The 26,217-nt window shown below is 39.6% G+C and overlaps 1 protein-coding gene and 1 long non-coding RNA gene across 15 annotated transcripts in view; one reads left to right on the top strand and one right to left on the bottom strand.

Annotated features, from left to right (window-relative positions):
• GALNT18 (polypeptide N-acetylgalactosaminyltransferase 18) overlaps positions 1-7,481 on the top strand; it is a 263,719-nt gene extending 256,238 nt beyond the window's left edge. For all 4 annotated transcript variants that reach the window (XM_040608026.1, XM_040608028.1, XM_040608025.1 and 1 more), the window contains one exon: positions 6,985-7,481. In XM_040608026.1, the coding sequence (XP_040463960.1) occupies positions 6,985-7,131 (147 nt within the window). In that variant the 3' untranslated portion in view covers positions 7,132-7,481. The remainder of the gene's footprint in view (positions 1-6,984) is intronic.
• The window catches only part of LOC121094466, a 261,158-nt gene that overhangs the window by 5,684 nt on the left and 229,257 nt on the right, over positions 1-26,217 (bottom strand). The gene's annotated exons all lie outside the window — the stretch shown is intronic.

Here is a 26,217-nt window from a genome sequence, read left to right as displayed (position 1 = left end):
ATCCCTATTATAACTCCACCTAAGTTTATGTTGTACACAGCAATTAGTTTTGGTTAGTACTGAAAATATAAATTCACATTTTAAAAGTGTCTGGTACAGATTCTCATTTGCCTATCTAACTGTAAACGGTGATATGATCAGCTGACAGACAACACCCTTTTAGTATATAACACTGCTATAGATAATCTTTCATACACGTAGCAGTTAATGCACCTATTTTTCACAGTAGTCATATCAAATATATTAGGAATCAAGTGCCTCTGAAGAAGAACAATGGCTAACAGTATACTTCACTGAGGAATATTTTAATTTAAATAGTTTTAACTATTTTTGAAATATTTGAACAACAAAGAGTATGCTATAGAGTCTGCTTTATTTACAGAGCATCTGTTCACCAAGAGTTGGAAAATCTGTCATACTTCTTTAGATATGAGAAGAAATTAATCTATTACCTGTCTATACCTATATCCTTCATGCAACTATAAAGCAGAAATTCTAAAGTCAGTAACATCATCCAATATTTCCAAGCAATGGGCAATACTGAAAATACATTAATCACTGTATGGGCTAAATAATTCATTTTTTCTTATGAAGAGTCTTCCTGCAGCAACATACAGAAGTGACCACGTAGAAGACACAGAAGGACTTTTGTAGAAATCAAATGATTTCTTTAGGACTAAGTTTGGTGTACTGAAAGTCACTGAAAATTTGCCGCAGTATTCTGGGGAAACACATGAGAAGATCATGCATTCTGTTTGGAGATTATCTATGTTATGTACATCTCAGTGTAATTCTTTGATTCAAATTATCAAAACAATAGTGAAGATTAGAGTTTCTGCCTCAAAAGGAGAGTGAACATGTAAATATTTGAGGTCACTGATTGAGGTACAAATAGAAAAATAATAGCTAGTGAATGCAATGATCTATACAGCATGTGTGATATGAGATAGGATACACTTATTAACCTTGTAAGACCTATTTCTGAAATAGCCATGGTTAGGCAAGCTGGTAAGAGCACTCCTTTTATTTCCTCTTTCAGGTAGAATAACATGAGCTTTAAGTGATGAGCAAAAAGTAGATTTAACGTAACAAAAGGGTACGCTTTAGAGTAACTTACCAACAAGAGTTATCAGTCTGATTTTCAGTAATTCTGACATCCTCAAGTGTTCATTTAATATTCCTCATTTTTACAAGTGATCAAACCCTGTCTTAAGTTCTGTTCCCAAGCGCTTTTACTGGCTTATGGAGCCCTGGTTCTGTCTAAAGCAACAACCTCACTTCCCCGTGTTCTATTTCTACATTGCTTTTTCTGGGAAATTTGGAAACCCAGTGTAACAACTTGCAGCTCACAGAACCCAGCACACCTACCTAAATGACTGGAATGCCATGGGTCACACCTAGCAGATATGCCAACTACAATGACTAAATTGACCAAGTCACTCAAATCTTGTGAATTATTTTTTCAGTTTTAATAATGCCACATATGCATATTGAAATCCTTCCTTTAAAATACCTAAACTATTCTTTTCCTGCTGAGTGCTTTTTTGTTCATATATCAAAACACAACCTTGGCACTCTGACCTCAGAGTAACAAAGAACAGAGAAGTATTTGGTTCTTGCTGAAAATAATTCTTATTGAAGAAAATTAGAGAGTAAATATAATAGTAAATTTCCATTAAATACAGCCAGAAATAAAAATAAAAGATTTTGCATTGCAACTAGTAAAATGCCATCTCATTAAAGGGCCTGTCATTCAGCACAAAAGGTAAGTAACTATAAGCTGAGATTTTTGGCAAGAAAACCCAGGAGCTGTTCAGAACATTTTTTCTAGGTGTATGTTCACAGAATCTTCTTAATGCATCTTTTGCCAAGTCAGAACATGCTTTTTTGTTGAAGGTAGTTTTTCTGAGGAGCACTACACTGTATACAACCCCAGTGCTGCAGTAGCAATGGTATGGAGGGGCAGGAGTACCAGGTTACATGGTGTGTATACATTATACATAATTTCTTTAGAAAAATACTGTATTTACATCTCTGGTATTTGCAAAGAAAGCTGTACCAATGTTCTATCCCATCTGCAGCGTTCTGCATAGGACACCTTCTAGACCTTAGAGAAGCTTTAGGGCAGCTTTCCATTAATCCTGGCTCTGCAAGGACCAATAATCCAGAAAGGACTCATCCCACTTCAGTGCCTTGCAGAACAAATACGGGAAGGGGGAGGTTTGGGAACTGTGCATCCACACACCACACTCCCCGCAATAAACCAAAACAGAAAACCACAGAACAGTTCAAAGACTAATCACTCTGCACAGCTTATTAGCAGCCCAGCTCTAACCTACAATATATAAGCATATACTTACAACATGCTGATCTTTCTAAAAGCAAGTTGGGTTTTATGCACAACAGACTGGCACGGGACTGCCCACCAAGCACGCTGGAGCATCCTTTACTGCAGTGGTTTGGAGGCACATCAAATGGTGTTCTCAGGTGCCATATTACTGGATAAATTCTGCTTTAGTGAAAGACTTGAAAGGAAGCCTCTTACAAATGGCAGGTACACAGAAAGTACAGTAATTCTAAAGGAAGTAAAAAGTACACTTTCCAGTAGCTACTGGTCATAACCGGATGCGTGACTTGAGATAGAGTTAACATTAAAAGTACATTTATGAAGCACTCTATCAGTTTTATGTGCGTCTAAGGCTACCAGCAGGAGATAAGAGCATTTGTGCTTCTCACAGGAGGTGCCTCAATTTGCGTTGCAAAACACATCAAGTTTTCAGTCAAACTTGTTCGTACTGTCATTTTCAGTCTATTTTTATAAAATAGTTGACCTGGAAATTTATTTATCCTCTTGAGACTTCCACCACCATTGGGCTGCCTCTCATTATCAGTGATCTTAATCATAATTCTGTTCAGCTGGGCAGAATTCCTCTTTACCTTGTTTCAGCCGCCTGTAGAATTATATTTTAGGTATCATGATGAAAGACATTACCCTAGGCAATCAACTTTTCACCTCTAAATTTCAAGTAGAAGGCCTACCTAAGATAGGGAAAGGAAGCCAGAGAGCAAACTTGCCTTTCACTTAGCCTGAAGTGTTACCATTACAATAAACCATTTTGCTGAGCAAGCAGTAAACATGACTGTCAAGAGTTTTATGTAAGTTTTACTAAATGGTTACAGCGGGGGGGGGGGGGGGGGGGGGGGGGGGGGGAGAAAAAAAAAAAAAGAATTAACTAAAAAGGACACCTTTGTCTGCATTTGGCTTTAGGGTTCCAAACGCTAACAATGACAGGCTGCAGAAACCATTCAGGAATACTGTAATTTGGAGGCCAAGGCCAAGCAGCAAACCACAGTATTAGTTTTCAATGCATCAGTCCTGCTTGTTTCTTTCAGTGGCATTACTCAGTTCACAGGCTTTAACAATTAAACAGCCCGCTAGTTCAGGCCTTGCAACATACAGTGGGTGCACTGTCAGCACCCTGGAGATAACAAACCAATACCACTGTCACGGGCTTGCATTGGAGGGGGGAAACAAACACAGGACACAATTAAGTAGGCCAACAACAGGAAGTTTTAAGTGAGCACTATACAAACATTTCTCCCTGTACTTCAGAGCAATTTTTCATTTATGCACTTCCTGAAAGGAGCCAAAGCTGCACAGACTGCATCCTGAAGGATTAATCTGTGGTTCTGCACAGACCTCACATCTCTTAGAAGAGCTTGGCTCCTAAAAGGACGTGAGCCTTTACATTTCTCTTTTGTGGGGGAAAAAAATGCATCCTGTTAAAAGCATCCCTGCTCTCTACAGCACTCAATTCACACATATTAGGCACTACTTAACTTGGGTGTCTCTCTTATGTTCCATACAGCACTCCAATGTACTCAGCAGGGTGATTTTCAGTAGCCACTGCAGAGTGCTCTGCAGCACATCAAAAAGAGCTTCCTTGGCTTTTTATCTCCCAAGTCACTTGTTTCTGTTAAATAAAAGCGGGATTCACATAAGGGCACATCAGGAAAAGAGAAGGAAGGGAGTGGGCTTTTTGAGTTGTTTTTTGGTTGCTTGCTTGTTTTGTTTTTCCTTAGAAGCAGTTTACACTTTGTTTATTTAGCTGCCTGTATTAAAATATTTCACCTGAATACATTTACTGTAACACCTATGTGTGCTCCACATGATGTAGAATAGAGGAAGAGCATTGTCCCCACTGTGAACATCCTCCTTCCTGTGCCCCGGAATCCTCAATGGGAATAGAAGGCGTTTGGGCCATTCAACTGACAGAAAGCCTTGACCACTGAAACAGATGGGAGTTCGGCAGAAAGAAGCTCCAGCTCTGGATGGCAGTATTTAAGCTGTAGTGCTGTGGCTTCCTCTACCTAACAGAGCTCTGTTAGATGACTGGGCCCCATACGTAGTCCTTGGGGAGAAAAAATAGGCACCAAAGAACGCAACTGACAGAGTGCACAAAGCACAGCCAGCAAACTAGGGGATTGCCCCAGCCCAGCAGCTGAAGCCAGCTAGACCTAAGCATCCTAGCTCATTCCTCTTCATGGGCATAAAAGCTGTTCTCAAGATGAATACCACAGAATTCATTTCAGAGTCTGGACAAGAAGAACTGTACCAGGGAAACACGTTTTAGCTGTTACGCTTTACATAAAACGGAGAGAATTAATTCTGTTCTTTCATTTACACTAATAAATTAGAAATGGCAGAGGTTCTGGAAGTACCATACCCAGATTCATATTCCAGGTCCAAAAATCAGCCAAGTAATGGAACTGAACTAGCCTTCCATATGGGTTAGTTTTCTGACAAGACAGAAAGTGGGACAGCTTCTTTCTCCTGCTTCCTTAGTGCAACACCTGAGCTGAGGATGTCTTAGATACCAAAACTGAGACAAGGGCTAACTGGTAAGTGAAAGATACAGAACTAGTTTAACAACAGCAACACAAGCACCTCCATCATCAGTCGGAAGCCCAAGGAAGTTGATCCCAATTTTGGGTTTAAGCAGAAACATTTGTAGCAAATTCCCAACCTAAACCCAGGGAGCTGACCCTGGGTGCCATGCAACGCTGAATCTATGCAGAGAAAAACCATAATCAACAGTTTTCATTAGGAATAGAAACCATTTGTTTTGCTAGAAGAAAAAAACAAACAAACAAACAAACAAACCCCAGAGAGAACACAACTGTTTTTTCTGGCAACAAGAAATATCCATTACCTTAGAGTTTTATAGCTTAAGGACCTAATGCAAAGCTCCTTGAATTCAGTGAATTCAAGGGGGGGGGGGGGGGGGGGGGGCACACAACACAGACATCTCACCACAGTGAGCTTTAGAGGGCGGAGGGTGTGTTTAGGATAAGGGAACAAGTAGCATATAATAAAGCTGTGACTGATTTTCCATCCTAGTTTCTTCAGATTTCTTGTATGTCAAGCAATTTTATTGCTTTTAGAGAGCTCAGAGTTTATGCTCCCACCAGACACCCAAATTTAACTAACTGTTATTAATATGAGTGTCAATAATGGTTATACAGCAGTGGGAAAATACAGTTCACCCAGCATTTCGTTACAGAGGTATATTAAAATGCCTACTGTATGCCTGCCTGTCTAGGAAAGTAATCAGTGAAAATTGTACCTAGACTGCACGCAGGCCTACCAAGGAGGATTTACGGGAGCCTCATGCTTTGAATTTTGTGGTTTATTCTAGAAATGGTCTCTCTCTTACCCAAAGCCGTATTTAGAACTTAAGGCTTTAAAACCTAATTCTGTGTTTCATTAGCCAAGTCCAAAAAACGTTTCTGAAAGTCACTTCTCAGAGAAAGTACTTACTGAGTATTACCGGTAGGATAGGAGGGGAGGAGACCCCCGGTCACCTCTCCGAACAAAGCACAACCTGTACTGAATGGCACGAGCTGCCCTTGTCAGAGGAACAGGCAAACTCAGCATCTCTATCGGATTTATGCCAATATCCTTGGGATTACAACAGAAATCTATCCCAGTTACTACTTCAATACTTTTTTTTTTTTTTTAATAGCAACTATTTCTTTCCCATTGTACAATTAAGTAATTTAAATGTGGCTGCTGTTTCCATACTTCAGCTGTACTAATCTGTACTGATTTACAGTCAGTTCTTTGACTTGCAGATGAAGACAGTAATTCTCTACTATACAAGTCCAAGATACTAGAGAAAGTCAGACTTTTAGACTTCTGTGTGAATTACTCTGTGTATCTTGGAAGAAACTTCCCAGACACTAATGTGTACAAGTTACCTATTATCTTTATTAGGCAGGAGAGAGGGCAAAAGAACCAACTGAAACTAGAATTAAAGAAAAAAAAAATAATTTATGTTACCTACATGACAATTTAATTGTAATTTAGGTCTGTAGTTAACTGTGTCATAGCCCTAATGATTTAAGGTTGGCTGCAACTCAATAGTGAAGGCAGGACTTTAATATGGCAGTATTAAGATGAGAAGTGAACAGTCAATACCATTAACAACATAAGATTCCAACAGACAGTTCATTTGGGAATTCAAAAAATAAACAAATTTTGCATTTTATTCTACAGCAGCTACATACAGGAACTCCCTGGCCACGGCACTGTTCCTCTTTTGCCTTTTTCTGATGTTTCAGGGGTGCAGCAGAGCCACTAAGCTAGGTAACTAAAGCAAACAGGAAAGCATTTGGCTCGTGGTTAAAAAGCATGGATAGAAACACAGCTTGAGTCGAAACTCCGATTGCTGAAACGGTAACCAGGCAATTGAGGCTATTCTAAACTGCACCAGAGATTAAACCAGCCCGTGACAAAGAGAACCTTCACTCCAAATCCAGCCTAGCGCTTATCTTGTCTCTAACTGAAACATTTTTCACAGTAGCAGTGGACTTCAGTAGACAGACATTGGAACATTCTCTAATCTATATTACCACACAGTAGGAACGCAACAATTTCACAATGTGTAATCCAAACTCCTCTTTTTTTCCCCATCTTTAAAGGGAGGTCCAATCCAGAACCGAAAATCCAAGCGTTGCCTGGAATTGCAGGAAAACAATGAAAATGAATTTGGATTTCAACTCGTCCTTCAGAAATGCACTGGACAACGCTGGTCTATAACAAATGTCCTGAAAAGCTTGTCATCATAGCAGACTAATTTTTTTTTACCTGTTTCTTTTGCTACTGTGTAGCAAATATTGTATTGTTGCCTGCTGTACTGTATTCCTCTTGCCTACCCCCCCACCCCACCCCCCCCACCTTCCTTCTCTCCTCTTTTTTGTCCCTTTGATTTTATTTTGTGAGTGTGTGGAAATTGGGTTTGTGGTCTGAAAATAAGACTATGTTTTTATTTCACAATGATGTTTTCATGGCATTTATAGAGACATTGAATGACAGGTGATGGGTAGGCTATCCTAAAATATTTTACAACTGTAAATAGGAAACAAATGGAGAATATTTATAACTCAAACTTTTATTGAATAAAAAATTCCAAACACTATTACTGTTTAGCTGTCTCCATGGAAATCCATTTGGAAGTTAAGTGGCAGTTTCATTGTTTTCATTAACCCAAGCCTGATCTCGTCAAATCGTTGCCAAGTATCCGTATTCTCCAGACTTGTGGCACCAGCAGCTGCAGCGATAGAAGATTTTTTCCTTTCTCCCTCTGGGAGACACCAGCAGCTGCAGTGATGGAAGATTTTTTCCTTTCTCTCTCTGGGAGACCTGTCCAGGTCACTGCAGCTAGCAGTGTGCAGATATGGGGGGCAGATGTGGCATGGCATGTGGAGGTGTACAACATGCACCCAGGTACTTTTTCCTCACCAGTACTACTGAATAAAACCAGAGAGAGAACCGCAGGGCTCAACTGAGGTAGGGAAAAGAATTCATCAACAAGAGGGGAAAAAAAGCTACAAGAGAAAAGCAGCAGCTACTGGAAGAAAAATACAAAACCCCTGACATTTCTCAGTGTGGTGGCCTTGGTTTCAATGACTGCACTTGCCTTCCAGTCATTCATAGTTGTTACAGCTTCTTTTTTCTTGTTCTGAATGCACTGTTCCCTGGCTACCACAGACTTGCATAAAAATGGCTCCATCCAAGAGCAACAGCAAGAAGTATGAATTCACTGCCTTTCTCCCTACCTTCAAGGAGGCATGAATGCAATGCTGCATCACTTCATCTCAGCTAAACCTGGGAAGAGGAGGGGAAGAAAAAGGCCTACAAGATAAACCAGAACACTAGGATTACTGGCCTCTTTACTTCCAGCTGCTTTTATTTGTATGTAAATTCCCTCTCTTTTATTACTCTATTTGTTCTTTTTATTCTGTTGTTTGTTACCTTAAGTAACAGTCATAACCTCTTTTGGAGCACGTCATGTGCCAAATTGTCTTTTACAGACTGGCTTCACATTCAGGACCAGCTAACAGTATTGCTTCTTATGACTGTTTAACAAGTTGTGTGGCACGTTAATTGTATGTGTTCAACCTTCTGCTAGATATATTTACCACGCATCTGCTTCTCAGAGAGGAAAACGCTGAGCCAACAACAGGAAAACTCTTAACAGCCAATAAAGATGGGCTTAACGCCTGCACTCTGACCGACTTCAGAGGTCCCTTGGGCCTGTTTGAGTGAAAACTCCCATTAAAATTAGAACCCTGAAAGAGCATCAATAACCTGTGTCAGGGTTCCACAGCTAGGCAAGTTAAAGCAGCTTTAATTTTGCCTTGTAGAGAAAACAGGAGGGTGCTGCACAAGCAAGCCAAGCCTCCTGCACACTCAAGCATGTGCAACGTCCCGACAGGAGAAGGCTCGGCACACAGCATGCAGAGCCGTTCTGAGCCTTCCCAAGTTCTACCACTGCCCAGCTGGACTTATTTTTCACAGGCATTCCAGATGAATGAAGAGGAAACTGTACATTCAGACAGAAGAAAAGCACAGCACTCATACAGAGTAGCATGAGACAATCTAAGCTTCCTTTCAGAAAAGATACCAAGATTTCAGTGCATGGAGACGCAGCCGTAAGGGTATGGGTCAAACCGGTCTCCTCTTGATTCTTATGGGCCTACTGTACACTTCTGCGTTTCGGTTTTTGTTGGGATGTGGGGGTGGTATGAGTGCTAGAGGGAGGTATCTGCCAAAGACTCCACAGAAGTAAGAGGAAGGAGCTGAGCTCGGAACTGTTGTGTTTCATACCATGTTGAATATTGAATGTCTAGCATCTGCCCGAAGGCGAATGCAGTCATTCCCAATTACACTACAGCAGTGTACAGATGTTCACCGCTAAGTAGAAAAACACCAACCCACTTCCATGAGCTGTGCAGTGTCACCATGTCATGTCTGGTGCTGTACAACCATACCTCCCCACTACACCCCCGATCTAAGGCTGCCGCTCCACTTGATTCCCGTGGGGCCTGCACTGAGGAACCGTCTTCAGCTTCTCTCTAGAACAGAACATTACTGGGAATCCCTCAGTGGTAAATGTGGGTTTAAATTTGATTGCACTGCAAGTCTAGTAACTACAGTGGAATTACCAAAATAAACATTGTGGGGGGAAAACCCAGTAAATCCAGACTTCAAACATTACTTTATACTACACCAATTCAGCTATATGTAAAATACACACATTATAATATACTGTTATCTTTGTGTTTTATCATGGAGTAATAATTTTTATGTGGTAACGTACAGAAAAAAGGAAATCGGTGGATAAACCTACTAAAATGGTAGAGTATAAATTATTAATGCACATAAGCAGTACCATTATTTTGCACTTTCTGAGACCTTAGGTCTCAGAACAGATTTTCTTTGCCATGCCTTTTCTCCTGGAACAGAGAGAAAAACAGAGCAGAACAAGCAGAACTGAAGGAAACAGCCGTCTTTTGCTAGACATGCACTCGCTCTTAGTCATTAACTGCCTCATCGCCACTTTCTTTTTCAGATACAAAGGAATTACACAGATACAGCGGTAGTGCCTCGCACTATAAAGACAAATAATCACCATGTTAAGTGAAAAACAAATCTCATCTTCACTTTCTGGAAAATTATAGAATAATATTCAATCATTGGTTGCCTCAATCAAAAACATTCCCAAGTCAGCCTTCGCAATAATTATTTTATTTTTAATTGTCTTAAAGAGGGAGAGCCAGCCCTTAAGGATAAAAAAGAATACTGTTCTAGAAGTGATATACCTGCTCACCCAAGTATGGTCAGAGACGAAGATAACCAGAAAAGATCCAGTCAGCTCCTTCTTCCTCCTGCTGCTATAGAACTGTTCCCAATATATTTTGATGACTTTTTTCTTGACAAGTAACAACACTGTATTCACTAGCTGATAAGGATATTCTGACAATTAAATGAAAAAGAAAATTTCAAGCAACATGGACAACATATACTTGTTTTCCTCTATCTCCTCAACTATCATTCAGCCAAATTGTTCATACCAGGCTGTCACCCACAGTGGTTTCTCAAGGCTGTATGAATTCCACTATGTCTTCTCACAACCTCTGCACATGGGGCAAGGCACCAGCAACAAGAAGAGGAGCTGTGCTGACGACATGAGCACAACATGCAGAACAGAATACTTTCATGTCCCTGGGGAGAAGATACTAGGGTTTGGCTTGTATCAGAGACCACTAGGTAATACTTGTGGAGATGGGCTGTACAGTCTTCAAGGGAGATACAGGTTCTAGGAATTTATTCATTTATTTGTTTACATATTTATTTTTACGAAGCTAGAGGTATTCAGGAGCATGGAGTACCAAGACCATACCTGTTCATCCCCAGCTAGAACTCAGTCGAGAATTCAAGAGTGCCCTCACCTGCCTGGCCTTTCCAGGCTTGCTGACATCTGTTGGGAGTGACTATGCAGAGCACGGCTTAGCATTGTCCTCTTTTGCTATGGAAGAAGCAGCTATTTTTGGTTTCACCTTTCTGACAGGACAAAATTTATTCCTCCAGCATCAGGCCTTAGATGTACTACCTTCTGTGTCTTTGCTAAAAAGAAGTTAATCCATCAACACCCATCACTAGGCCTTTTAATACATGCTGATCAAGAGGGAGTTGCAAAAGTGATAATTAAACAAGTAGCTGTCATGTGTCATTCTATACCGGGTAGCACTGAATACTCAGCTGGCGATACAGAGAAAGGGAAACATCGAGATTTCAAGGTCTGGCATCAATAGAATGCACCAGAATTTTGTTTACACCCTAGATCATGTGTATATATAGATCTACAGCACCATATATATATATAAAAATAACATATAAATAAAAATAACAATAGCATGCATCTATAGACTCACATACTGTTTACTGGCCAAAAAAAACCCACATCACATTAAAGTGCACTCCATCCAACCACAATCTTAAAGACAGGGAAACAAGACACCAGAAGAAAGGTTTGAATCACAGTTTTATCACTGTGCTACCCAGAATCCCTTCAGCACTACTTCTGTTTTTAACACTCACAAAAAGGCAGAACATAATGTCAGCATATTTCAGCTTTTGTTCAAACAAACATTAAAGCTTTTCCACAGGGTTAAGTCAGAATAACTTCTCAAATTCAGAATACAAAATAGTTGTGCTAATGCAGAGGCTCAGGGGGCAATCATTAAGGCTTTTGAATAACTGCATTCTCTACTGATTTGCTGAAGTTATTTCCTGAATTACACACACCCCCACCCTTTGCCTTTATCATGAAAATACTTAAAAGTGCAGAACGTGATGATCAGGAATGTCATTCACTGATCATCATCTGTATTCTGAAACAACAAAGCAATTTATTTTTGTTTATTGACCAACATTAGCTTTGCATCGTCAGGTGAAAATTATTTTACCCGAGTTCAGTCTTGTTATGCATAGTCTCAGAAGGGGATCTTTGTGATAAACGATCTGAAAACTTCTTGTAACACCACAGAAATACACTTTTTGTCATATTACAGTATTTCAGTGAAGTAGTCTCGTTTGAAGTGCATATATGATAGAACAGAATTTTCCAATTAAAAGAATATATATTTTCATCTTACAGTATGAAAACAACAAGCATATATTACTTGCAAAAGGCCAGAGGTAAATGCAATTTTCATTCAGCTTCTAAAAGGAAGAATAATTCTATGATTCTAAGGAAATTCTGAACCACAGTTTAAAAGATAATGACTGCTCAAATCTAAAAGAAAGATAATAGATTAAGCCCATTCTTTAATCTCTGCTGACATCCTTGGTCAGTGGTCCTCTGTGTGGATGGTAGATTTTTTATAAACAACAGTACAGAAATTTTTTAGAATACTGACATTTCTTACTACTAGAAAGCTCTCTAAAATCTTACCTCTTCTAACAGGTAAACTTGGTGCGTCCCATAACCCAAGTCCACAGCTATCCAACAATCTCTTGCTCACTCATTTATCCACCAGAGGGAAATCAGATTGTCCAGCTAAATCTAGGGGGATATTCACACCTCAGCTTTTGGGGACATAAAAACACATCTCCTTGGCCAAAGGCAGCAACTTGGTAAAGCTGTAGTATAGTGAATCTAGTTCCCAAGCCTCAAGCACAGCACAGAGCACGCTGGCTGCAGAAGTTTGCCACCTCTCAGCTAGGCCCGAAAATGAAGAAAAAGTTCTGGCTGGCACACACAAAGAACACCGTAAGCCTCAGCTTGTCATCTTGGCTGATATAGTTCCCTTAACCACCTCTCTCTCTGCTAACATCACTCGTATCTGTGTTGCATTTTCCCATGTTTAACACTTGCTCTAGTACTGGCACACTAACAGTTAACCTCAGAAAGACCTGTTCATTTACTGAAAACACAGATAGGAAACTAACTACTTGTATTTAAAGTACCGCTATGTGACAGTGATTCTCATACCAGTTGTGAGTATTTTGCTGCAGATGACATTGACAAGAGCGCACTCATTTCAATTCACAACAAACCACCAAAGGTTACGATTCTTACCTTCAGCCTCTGTTAGTTAAGAGTTTGCTGTGCATTGTGGTTTTGTTATTTACCATTATAATTTTCTACATTCTCCTTGGCATTGTTCAGCTATACGGAGAGAAGTAAGGGTTTTACCACTCAAGTTACAAATGCTCTGGAAATGCTCACAGTTAAAGAGGAGATACTAAAAACAGGTCTCAAGCTTCTGCCCACAGTATGTCCACAGATCATCTTGAATAACCAGTGACAAATCACAAAATGAAAGCTCCTGCCACTTCCCGCAGTGTGAAGATCCCTAGGCAGTTCTTACTCAAATCCAGAGCCAAAGATTAGCATGAAATTACTGAAATGCCGTGCAACCTGCTGTGCCAATACCTGCTAGCAACAGGCATGAATCCTCACCTAGTACAAGTTAGCACACATACCTTGACTTTGAGGAACAGCATCAATTCTGTATCAAGAAGAGCTGGCCTGGAGCCCAAAGTACACCTCAGGACAGACTCATGCTGAATTTCACAAATAAACCCTGTTTATACATGCGTGTAAGTGGTGTTTCGAACTCACACATGCACTGTAAACCTATACAAAAAACTGATCTTAACAGCCAAACTGATGCTGAGAATACCTTTCTAAAGTACAACACAAGCACTGCAAACACAAGAATTAGAAGCCATCCTATGAACAGCAACTCTCCAAAGCAGATCTTGTATTCTTAAGGATTTATGCTCAACACATCTTGTCAGATTTGGCAGCCATTTGGAGAGAGCTTGTTTTATTAAGAGATGAAGAATGATGACCATCATGCTAGAGAAGTGAATCACCTGGATTTTTACTGTTCCTTACATGCTTTGCGACTGAGCACACTTTATCTGGGTACACATCACAAAAGAAAAAATCCCAAAGCACAAAAGCAGTATCAGGAGTAACTTCAAATTTCAAGTATCACCTTTCTAATCTGTCACACTTTCCCATTCTAAAGAAGCAGACGCCAAACTCAGACTGAATTACTTCGAAGCCACATTGGCTGGTGATAAGATACCTAATCCTTCTGCCTGCAACTGAATGCAATGCATGCCACCTCCATTTTTCCAATCTGTATATTGTGCTTAGGCATCTTACTGTTATGATTTCTGAGTGTTTAGCAGTCAACAAAGTTAAAGACAAAGCCTGTCTGCTCTCAAATTTGATAGCAGAGAGACAGAAATATTCAAGATGACACTTCAGACTTCAAACAGTTCATATGTAAACCATTGTCTTGTTCCATAGGATGACTTTGTCTACTTGGTTCAACAATCAGTAACTGTTATCAAGGATGGCAAATCTAAATAATTCTGCTTCTTAAAAGTCATGCTTTCAGGTATTAAATACTTAACTGAAGTTTCCTGGGAGAAATTAAATCACACTGAACTTTCATCATCTAAAAAAAAATCTGAAAAGAACATTGTGTATCACATCTAAGCTCACACAAGTCAAGGTTTACTGCTGTAGCTTGAGAAGCCTGTCTATTCACTTAGACTTCAGATTGTCTGCAGAAGCTATAATTTACTTTATGGAAAACATTCCATGCCCTTTCATGAAAATTAATATTATCAGATAATCTGATTATCTAGAGAGCTATATATGTCTGTTTCTGTGGGGATATTTGAAGAGTCACATGCTTTCCAGAAGGAACATGGTTATTAAAACCTGACTATTATTAATTGAATTATGCCTATTGATCTATGTCTTTCTTGTACCTCAACACAACGTCTAGCACTGTTAAAGGCACTGTAGAACCAGCAAGACTATGAAAGATGACTACATGAGTCAGAGGTACAGGACAATTGAGTTTTCCAGCATATTTGCTGACAAGTCACACCTCACACTTCCCCACAGAGCCCTCTCTGATCCATACCTATCACTGAAGATTTTCAAAAGTATCAGCTGTGTCAGAGTTCAATGGTATCTTAAAATCACAGCTGCTAGTTTGCCTTTTTGATAGTGAGACTGCTGGAAGGAAGCTGCAGGAGTATCACCTGCCAGCAAGTCCCTCTACATCCCGGCATGGCTGGGACTGCGTGAGGAGGGAACAGGACAGAGTATGGGAACACAGGCACAGGTTGCTCCATGGTGCAACTTTGGAATCCCTGGATGCAACTACAGTTTCTTCCATGTGTGATTACATAGTGCTGCACATCTTGCTCTCCAGTTTTATCAATTAATCTTTCCAAATCAAAGTAGGAGCACAAGAGCCTTAATTAATTTTGTCCCACCTCTTGTGCTAAAGGAACATAAGTTTGTGCTTAACAGTTATGTTTATTAAAACACTGAAGAACAAAAGAGTTAAAGTCTGCTGAAAACTACAGCCTACTCAAAAAGCCGAACTTTACAGCTCAGAATGCACTTTGCTTTTTTCCCCCACTATACCCAAGAAGCTGTAACGTGTATGACTGAGCGTTCCAAGATCTCTAGCTTCTTCAGTACATTACTTATGGGTTCTGTACATCTGGTCATAGCTTTTCTCCTTTACATTGAAGGGATGTTGTTACCATGGGTTGAACAAGGAGGTCTGCTCTCAGACTAGAGCTCCCTTTTGCCTTCTAAAACATTCAAGGGAATGGCTTTCATGAATGCTAATTTGTGAAAAACTCTGCATGTGGCTCCCAAACTAGCGTGTATTACCAGAGACCACCCTCTAGTTCTTTGATCCAACAATAAAGTTTGAATAATACACAGCATATGGCAAAACACACACACAGTTTATGTTTTATCATCTTTATAAAAGTGGTACTAGCATGATGGATGTGTCTTCAAAGTGGTCTGGAATTTCTCATCTACGCAAAGACAGAATGTAAAACTTGGAAGTCAGAGAGCAAACAAGAATACTTTCTTCTGTTATCACAAGTGTCCCTTGGAGCTCATAACCGAGGAAGCAAAGCACAGTTGTAGATACTGATTACTTAATATTTACTCTAGCAGAGAGGCAGTTATCTAAGTTAGAATGAAGGTGCAGAAAAACAGTATGGTAGAGAAGACGACAAGGCTGATCAGATAGTTTACACTTCCTAAAGCTAGTTTATTTCCTGACGTAAAAGTCAGCACAAATCTAGGTATGGCAAGAGAAACATGTGCTGATATTTATATAGCTGCTGAACCTCTGCAACTTGGGCATTTTCCATCCTTCCTCCAGGCATTTAGTGTTAAACTCCTCCTGATGCTAAAGGTAGAAATCCATCACAGTGCAGATGCTGACCCTAGCTGTTCTTCCACATTGCACCTTACAGGTGTCCAGTATTTAACTCTGAAATGGCATCTATATCACCTTTGCTTTTAAAAACTGAGCAGAAATCCCTCTGGCATGACATGTGCCAACAGTTGCCTGTGAAACAACTATGGTTTATACAAGACCCTTCTGACCTCTCCAGGTGCTCCACTGTTAAGAGTAATAACCACCACAAAAAAATAGTGCAAAACAAAGTTGACAGCCACAAAAGGAAACAACCAACTTAAACAGAAAATTGAGGAAAAAATAGTCCAAGTCAAACCCTGAAGCCAAACAAGCACACACAGGTTTGCAGGTAAAGTGCAGACAAACATCCAAATGCCAAGCTAATTTCACAACTGGAAGGTATTGCACTTGAGGGACTACCCACAGAGGTAATACAAACACTGCTGCAGAGTATTCTTAAATTACCCATTAGGCACACAGGCAACAGTTTGTCTGACTCTTGTCAGATATTTGGATAGGACCTCTAGACAATAATGACACACATCACACTTCCCTGGGAGCTGCACATAGAGATTTGGCTACCAAGACTGACTTGTGAAACCACCTGGCTGTACCCTCAGCCAGGCCTTCTGGGTACCGAGAGGTTTGGAAATAGTGTTTTGATCGCATTGTCTATCTGTGTGTAACCTGCATTTATGTGCACCCCTTGCTTCCCTATCCTTAGGGAGGGGGAGGTTAACTTAAAAACACCAGAATCCTCATCTTACTACCTGGGAGCATCTCAGTCTCCCATTTTATCAGTCACATGCAGTTAGGCAAAAGAGATTTTTGCCTCTCCCAAACAGTACAGTAGAAATACTGATAAAGAGACTGCAATAGTTGCCATAACAACTGCTTTTAACTGCAATTGTAGTAAGGAATACAATTTCTTTTTTGTCCACAGACTAACAATATCTTTATTATTGCTAAGCAGACCTTTGTAAAAAGCTGAATTATTTTCAGACTGTTACTCTTCACCCTGTATTTTAGATTTGCAAGAATAAAAAGGGGGTGCCTTTTGCTCTTCAGAAAAGTAACAATTCTAATTAATACCTTTGGGTCTGGTACATGGTTCTCCAACTTGCAGCCCACATACATACATAACACCCAAGAATTTTTCATCAGTTGAAATCTGGCTGTACTGAAACAGAGATAACATCCCTAAGCTTGTAGTAGGAAAACACTGCTTGTACTTCACAGGTAGCGGGAGTCCATTTTTGTCTTCTGCGTAAATTCCAGTGATCAGTAGAAGTCCAAGGCGACACCGACCATCAGAAAGATCAAAATTTTTTCCTTTATCTCTTTATCCACCAGACTATAAAAAGGGGGCAGGGGCTAAATCTCGCTTTATGTTGCCATTATTGAAGACTGCACTTTTCAGAGATTCAGTTATTCCCAATCCACTCTACTGAAACAGGGAATGCTACTGTGGCCGCTGGTTTGGCCCGAAACAGTTGCTACACACCAGGAGGGGAGAACCATGTACAATTACAGCTGCAGACACTCATTCCTCCTTCTTAGATAAGGGTCTGAGAGAGAGCCAAGAAGAAAAGCAGGTTTGTTGGCAAAGGGTGCGAGACACACAGGGGTAAAAAATCTGTCCTCCGAAGTGCAACATCTTGCTGGAGAAAGATGAAGTGACAGCTTCATAGATCACAAAACACAAAATTATTCACAATTTTTAATGGCAGGAGGGATACTCAAATTGTTCAGCCTTACCTCACCACACATAAGACAGGGTGCCAAGGATGAAGTGATATGCGAAAGCAGTGGACACAAAGTGCATGAGATATGAATTCCACTTTAAGGTGACTGAAAATTTTCTGGTAAGTGTATGATGGAGATAGGGACTGCACACAGATTTTTGTGAAGTCTTGGAAGAACAGAACACATTTAACAGCAGGTCACAGAGAAAATCCACTAACACAGCTTTCTGGTTATTTATTTTTTCATTTAAAGTCCCAAAGGCAATTATCTCTGTAATTATCTTGCAGATTCTTTTTTAGGGCTGTGCTCTGTCTACTCATAGCACCTTAGAAAACAAATAATTCCTAAGTCCCTTAGAAACTGCAAGCACCATAGCCACTGGCTATACACAGCGGGGATCCAGTTGGGTTTTACAGCTGTTAGTAGAAGTAGCTAACATCACAGTCCTGCAAATAACCATTCTAACTTGGTAATTTGGGGCCAGCCCTGCCTCTCCTCACTCCTGCAGGTACTCAGACAACTTCACAACAGTGCTGTCATTTCTTGTGCAACAGAAGACAATACCATTTTATTTTGTTAATGTATTTTGCAAACCTGTAATTTACCACAGCCTATGCATTCAAAACAACTTCCTCTGGGAGAAACTCCCCAACAAATCATCCCAAGGAATTGTTTCATGGCATCCCTTATATCTTATTGCTATATATATTTACATATAGCAATTAGCAACTGCTGTATACAGAATAGCATTTGCAAATGCATTTGAAGAGACAGCAATACGATATGTATGAATTATGAACTATTGTTTTCTATAAACCTTTTTTCCCAGTAGCCAACCTAATGGACACACTGATAATCTAATAAGAGGTTCCTTAATTTGTCTATATTTAGTCTGTATGCTGTCCAACGTGCATTAACAGGCCAGATCACTTATGCTACTGCCTTCTACATCAAGAACACTTCATAAATGCTCTTCTGTGACCTGTATCTACTAAACGTCCAAAATTATCTGCTCTATAGTGATGCATTCAGACCAGTTAAGGCAACATACCTAATTCCAGTTACTTGCTATTGAATGAGAACACCACATTTTTTGTAAATAAGCAAAATAGAAATAGTCATTCAGGGTCTTCCTAAAGACAGATTAGGCAAGAACCCTGGACAGATGTGAGGATTCAGCCTCCAACAATGCTATATAATTATGTCTCTAACAACGTTACATAAGACCAAGCACTATAGCTCCTTTCACTTAGCAATCATTTACCTTTTCAGAATTGATACCTTGTAATTGCTGAGCATTTTGGCAGCAATTCCACAGAAATACTGAACTTAATTTTATATTATTATAATGAAGTATTTACGATAGATTAAACTACAGAAAGGGCACATAGCAATGTTTAAACCTTGGAGTCAAGGAACTGGATGTAATCAGTCAGGGGAAAAAAAAGAAGAAAAGAATAAAAAAAAGCTTTTGATCTTTTTTCCCAAAATTCAGATTGATAATTGTTGTATGTATGTATTGTATGACATTATATGGTTTGGAGTATTTCTGGAGAATTACTAAACATGCCTCACAATTTTAAAAAACTGAAGTACGTCTGAGTATCAAGCTGCATCGTTCTGAATTCCTTCTAAGACCTTAGCAAATACAGATGCTCAAGCCCACGTGAAGTATCTTCTCATTGAGGTTTTAGTCAATGTTGTCTACTGGCCAACTGCGCTTTGCAGGCCTTCTGTGAAACCAAACAGAACACCTGCAGATTTTGGTACGCGCAAATTGTTAGTGTACAAGGAGTTTCAGAGAAATGTGTAAAGAAAAACTCAGTGAAAAAATTATGCTAAAACATTAGGAAAGGAAAATTTTGCACTAGTTCAAAGGAAATAAGGCGCTTTCAGTCATTAGTTGATTAAGCACTGAATCCTGCCCTGGCCCAGGTTTTGCTTAGTACATGCTCATCTTTTTACAAAGAAAAAAGTCTCTGCGGCATCTGGTTCCTTTGTCAAGCCTCAGGTTCATCAAAACTTTATTAGGCACAGAACTATGAGATGTAGTTCCTGAAGATGTAACCGGGTATGTTCTCTGAACCCTCATAAAGGTATAGTCACTGCTCAAAACCAGCTGGAGAAGAAGAAGGTGTGCCTGTTTTCCCTTTTTATCAGCAGTTCAGGCCATCACAGTGAAGTGGCAGTTATATTAAATAGCCTTCTTTCTGGAGGAATAAAAGCCCATTTTCCCCAATTTGCAGGGGAGTGACTTTCCTAACAACACCTTTTCAAAATAGTCTTGCAAGTGTTTTCTCCTCTTCAGTGTATTTCATCACACTGTTTTTAAGTTATTGCAGTGGAACCATACCTCATGAAGAAAAATTAAATCTACTGCTGCCACCATCTCTGCTAACCCACAGATGTTTGGTGCAGCATTTTATCACAAGCCAAAGGTTTCAGGGGACCTAAGTTTTAAGAATACTGTCAGCATGTTCCTATTGTTAACATGCCAAAACATCCATTCATCAACATTATTGATATACTGTGAATAACACCGCTAGCTAACTGATACTGTGGAGCTAGCTGGCAGAGTGCGGTGCTAGAGATGCTGAAAATTCTCTGATCATCTTTTTTCAAAGTCTAATGTTGGCCAGGAAAAATATCCATACGGAGGGAAGTTCTCCTCCTAATTACGCTACTGTTAATTTGACCCCCTTCTATTGACTCCAAGTGTTTTCAATTCTGAGTATCTGGACATCTTCTAAGGCATTTTGAACAACTGACTCCACAGTGTTCTTCAACCACTGTATTTAACTTTAGTCATGGTTGCAGCCAGATAACATCAGAGTGGTTACTATGTTGTGTGTAAAATGCATGTTAAATGAGCATTTAAAAAATTATTTTTCCCTCCCATTCGAGTAAGATGTTTAGCTTGGTTTTCTCATCTGAACATCTTGAAAGAATAGTACCAGAATGCTTGATTTCATGGTTTCTTTACCATACAGAGGGTAGCCGTAACATAAGAATGTGAAAAATAAATCAATGTCACTTCTAAGACAAGTGTGGATCATATCCTCAGCACATGCCCAGTTCTCTGCCAAGTAACTTCAGAGTATAGCATAGGGTATGTTAATTAATTAGTAAATTTGGTATTTGGAAGAGAAAGCATCCTTATCACACAAGACGAAGCACAAGCCGAAACATTTTCAAAAAAGTCTCAGATGACTTACAACAACTCTAAAAAGCTCACTGATAGTGCCCCTCTCATCTAAGGATTTCAAAGCTCTTTGCAGATTAAATACCTTTGAGGTACATCATTAGTCTTCCCATTTGGCAGAGCAGTTAATAGCTTCCCCCAGGTCACATGCTATAGCAAATCACTACCACCAATAGCCAGGGGAAATTTTTCAGCAGCAGAAATGGCTGTTAAGTGTCCAAATGCCATTTGTGGATCTGAAGATCTTCACCATTAATACTCATCGCTGACTTATATCAGTGCTTTGAAGAGCTGCCTAAATAATTTATTAGTCTTTTTAACATCCTCATGAAATAGGTAACTAATTTATCTCTACTGTATGAGTTAAAATGAGGCATAGAGAAGTTAAGCACTTCGTCCAGACCATTCAATAATCTGTGAACTAATCCATAGTAAGGAACAGTAGGCCATGATTTTTGAAGTTTATGCCACCGTAACAACCCTACTCTAATACTTTAATAATCCCTCCAAACATACAGATGCTGAGTTTCACCTACAAGGTGTGAACCAGAATTTTAAGAAAAAACCTGTCAGATAACACATACGACTACCGAAATACATGCATGCTGTATTATGCAGCTAAAAACATAAGTAAAATTACACAGGCAAGCTCATCCAAATATATTTCACTGGAAAAAAGTAAAGCAGTACAGAATGATTTTATACTTCACTATTAATGGTAATTAGACCCAGAAAGAAGTACAGCACTAAAATTTGGCTCTGCTCCCTGAAAGCACAGAAATACATACCCTAAGCTTGTAGGTGACTGAAAACTACAAAAAAAGGGGGAAGAAGCAATAGCTTCTCACACCTGTCACATCAGAAGGCAGGTTTGTGGGGGTTGGGTTGTGGTTTTTTTTTTTCCAGGGGAGGCAGGTCTCCCAGTGGGGGATTAGAAAGAAGAAAGATAACAAAATGACATGGTTATCTATTTCTTGCATGGCAGTTCCCTCTGCCCTCTCCTAGAGCTAACACCATGGATTAAAGCTTTTATGATTACACAAGAAGTGCACGGAAACTTGGGCTGGATGTTTGTTGTAGGCATCTCAAATACTATGAAGCTCATACACTCACCTACTGCGTTCACGGTGCTATAAGCCAGTGCTCCTTTGTCACAGAGGAGCTGCACATAACCGACTGCACAGGCCTGCTGGGAAAGGGTTGCCAGTGGTATTTCAGCAAGAAATCCAGAACTGGAGAGTTCTGGTATGTTCCAGGGATGACAAAGTACATTATGCATTGAACTGACTCCTCTCAGGGCATTCGGTCTGAGAAGAAATGCTCCTAATACATATTATTGCAATAGCACTTACACAACACCCACCAATATATGAGGCGTCATCACCCTTGCCCTGAAGAACTCACAATTTGAAAGATAGGTAAAAGCAGAGAAAAAGAATACCGTGTGCACAAAGAATGAAGAGTGCTGGCTGGTCTCAGATGTTCTTTGCAGGTAGGCAGGCATACACGAGCACAGGCACAAACTATCCCTGCACTTACATTTCTAAGTGAGTGTTATTCACTTGGACAATGAAATAATAACAGAAGAGTACATCCAGCCAAGACAGTAACAAAGACAGAAATGGCATATGAACCTTTGGGAAGATGTTACAGATTTGAAAGAAAGCAAAAGATGACCATAGTAGCCCGCCAAGATCAAAAAGAAAGTAGTAGTGGTTATACTGAATGCAAGCAAGGACTAGCAGAGAAAAAGCTGACAGTACCACCCTAACAGAATCTAAAAGTATTTTTAATGTACAACCCTTTATTCTGAGAAACTTGGCTCAAATACAAACACACTACCAGCACTAAACCAGGACGAATAAGTCAAGCACTAGCATGATCAAGAGGAAATGCTATTACTCAGAGCAAGCCCTTGGAAGAAAATGTTATTTATATCTGCTAAAAAAGGATGACAAGACAGAAGATGAAGTTAAAGAGAACTTAGATTAATGTTCTCTGGTGTCTACAGCTAACGGAGAAAGAAGAATAAAAAGCTGAAAGACAGAAGAAGAAAATTCATTAGTTCCAGACTGCTTTTGTTGGTTATTGGGTTTGGAGGTTTTGTTTTGTTTAAAAGAAGAATAACCGATGAGACACTACTAGTTCTAAAAACAAAATTACTCCGAATTCCCTCTGGTTAAATAAAAATGTATGGGCAATACATGTACAGTATGTACCTTAATGTAGTACACTGTAGTACAGTTGCTGTGCTGCTGTCTCATGCCAATAGCAGGAGAAAATCTCACCAAAATTGCTGCCAAAGACTATATGTGACCTCAAGCAAGGTCAGTGGCTTATTTTACCCTCTATTTCTGCATCCTAGAAAGAGAGATTAAAAAGATTTCCCTCATGGTTTGGAAACTAATTAATTAAAATTCATATAGAATGATCACCACTATTCTGAACACCTCCAGGGATTAAACAGGGGACCTTCAGAACAGAATGCAAGTTTACTGACTGAACTAAGGGACATTTTCTATTACCAGGATCTTTAGTAGATCCATAATCCATGACTGAACTCTACCTATCAGTACGAACTGCAGATCTTATGCTTTATAGTAAATGCAGAGGAATGTTAATAAGACGGGGCCAGAAAAACTGACAGTCAATGTACACTGATTATTTTTTATTATTATTCATTGTTATGGAATGATGGCAATCCCCATGTGGAATTAATTTGGTCTTCTGCTGCATGTGCCATCTCCTAAGTAGCATGATCTTCCAGTTACCACCACTACTGTCTTCTGCAGAGCATTCTTTCTATGTGTAGAAATACACATTCCCCTCTGTAAAATCTAGTGTCTTCCAAGAATCACTGTTATCAGCACTTGTCATTCTGACTCAGCCTATTGACACCCAAGTTGGTCTGTCTGGATTTACAAGGAACCATTCTGTAAAGAAAGTATTTACTCTTGCTGTCCTCCACTGTTGAGGGAAGTGGGTATCTCATTCATAATTAGAGCTACTGATCTTTGAACTGCACCTTTTCAGAGCTCCCTGAATTCTGAAGATTAACCAAATGTTTCTTCGTTCCCTGAAGAACTCCAGTTTTGTCACTCAATGCAGTCCTAACTAGGAAAAGTTTCAACAACACAGACTTAAGACAAACCTGTAAAGCATTACAAACCTCCAAAGAAAACAGTATGTGTATGACTTACGGATGCAACGTGAGGGAAATTGTCTTGTTTTAATCTAAGACTGTTCATAAATAACTTCATCCAGCACTTAAACACCCACTTCTAATGCTGCCAAAATGCCTCCTCCATCTGTGAGGTCCTGTTAAGCTGTAAGCCTCTAAACAGCAGTGTTCCAATTTGACCTCAAGGCACAATACAACCTAACAGAGTAAATAATCGTGAGTATTTCCAGTGGTTCACTATGCTAAGCAAGCAAGCAAGCAAAACAAAGCACAGGGGATAAGTCCAGTAAAAGATCTGCCAGCTAGAAGAGGTAACAGTAAGGAGCACAAAGCATAAATAGCAACTTTGAGAACTCCATCCAGTTTCTTTCTCCAGCTTACAACAGCTCAAGAACAATTAGCACATCAGTAGGGTGCAAATGGAAATTGTTACCTGGAATTTCTTTAGCATGGATCCATAGGCAATGCCAGAACAGCAGCTCACTCGGCAACCTCAGTGCGTTGGACCATGCCCACTTAATGGAATTGTCCCTCTAACACAGTTCAGCCAAAAGCAATTCCAAATCAAGCAAAAAGGGTGGGAGAGCAAGCTTCCCCTCTCAACTTCTGTAGAGTGAATAATCTGGCATTAGACATCTATTACTTTGCTTAGGAAGTGATGCCTTCCTGACTAAATGATACTATAGGCAAAGGAGGATGAACTTCCAGACATGCAAGAACCTCACCAGGTTTCTTTGAGATGTTTGAGGTAAGAGATAATTAGAAAGTGAAAAACATGAGAACAAAAATGAAAGGAATAGAGAACTAACAAAAATGAGTTCAAGCCCTTGCAGATGCAGAAACGAACACCACAACTAGCTGACTCGAACACTAAGCTTGGTTCACTAACAGAGAAGAACTGAAGTCTGACATACCAACCAACAAAGAGCAGAGCAATTCTCACATCAGAATGGTACTTCTGGGCTCTGGTGGAGGAATGGAGGGAAGTGTTACACTGCAGAGAAGTTAGCTTACTTGTTGGAGCTGCTTTCAGCAGCTCATAGCAAATCAGCCCATTTCTTGTCCTTTTCCAAAAAATTCAGTACATATGCTTGCAGAGAGGAATTCATGCCATGTGTTGTACTTCAGGCATTTCCTTCCTCTCTGAGAAAAGGAGAATAGCAAAAGGTGAACCTATTTCCCTTGCCATTTAGCACAGCTTAAAGCAGAACTAGTTATCACAGACTCTATAGGTTACTTCCACTTCACCCAGGAATTCTAATACTGTTATTACTATTGTTTGCAAAATTCCCGTATCGCTTCTTTTCATTTGACTTCATCAGTCTCTTTTGATTTGCCCATATATCAGATACTAAAACCTGCCTTTTATCCTTTGCAAAATATGGCTCACCTGTAAAGCTGTTTGAAGCCTCAGAATACAAAGATCCCGATATATGCATTGATGTTCTGTGCCCTTAGTAGAGAAGTAGACCTCTCCTGCATCAGTGTGATTTTCAGCTTGCTATTTTAACATTTTCAAAACTCTGCAGCTGGACTAATGACCATTAAAATCAATGCATTAATCATAGGAAGGTCTCATACCTCTCTTCTGCTACACCACACCACCTTCTTAGTTCCTCTGCATAAATATGGCACCAATTAGCCACTTTCATCCATGACCAGACTCACTGATTTTAAATACAAACCATTATTCTGCACAGATACATAAAAAAAATTAGGTGATCAATGTTTTCTCTTTAGTTTTCAGAAGAAGAATAGCAGTTACAATGCCATAAACTAATTTGACAGGATTCATCAATAACAACACTATTTCATATAGAGTATACACAGATTTTTGGTAGTTTTTCTCCTACAAATAAGAATTTAAAAGGAATATATCAAATAGGACAGCATCATACTTCACTTGGATTTTCCTAGAGGAATCTTAAGGAACACAGTATTTTTACAGTGGTGTACAGGTGCTGCTGCT

Source organism: Falco naumanni, chromosome 10 (genome assembly GCF_017639655.2).
Source record: "Falco naumanni isolate bFalNau1 chromosome 10, bFalNau1.pat, whole genome shotgun sequence".
Classification (NCBI taxonomy): domain Eukaryota; kingdom Metazoa; phylum Chordata; class Aves; order Falconiformes; family Falconidae; genus Falco; species Falco naumanni.
Note: the sequence above shows the minus strand (reverse complement) of the source record. Positions and strands in the feature narration are given on the sequence as shown.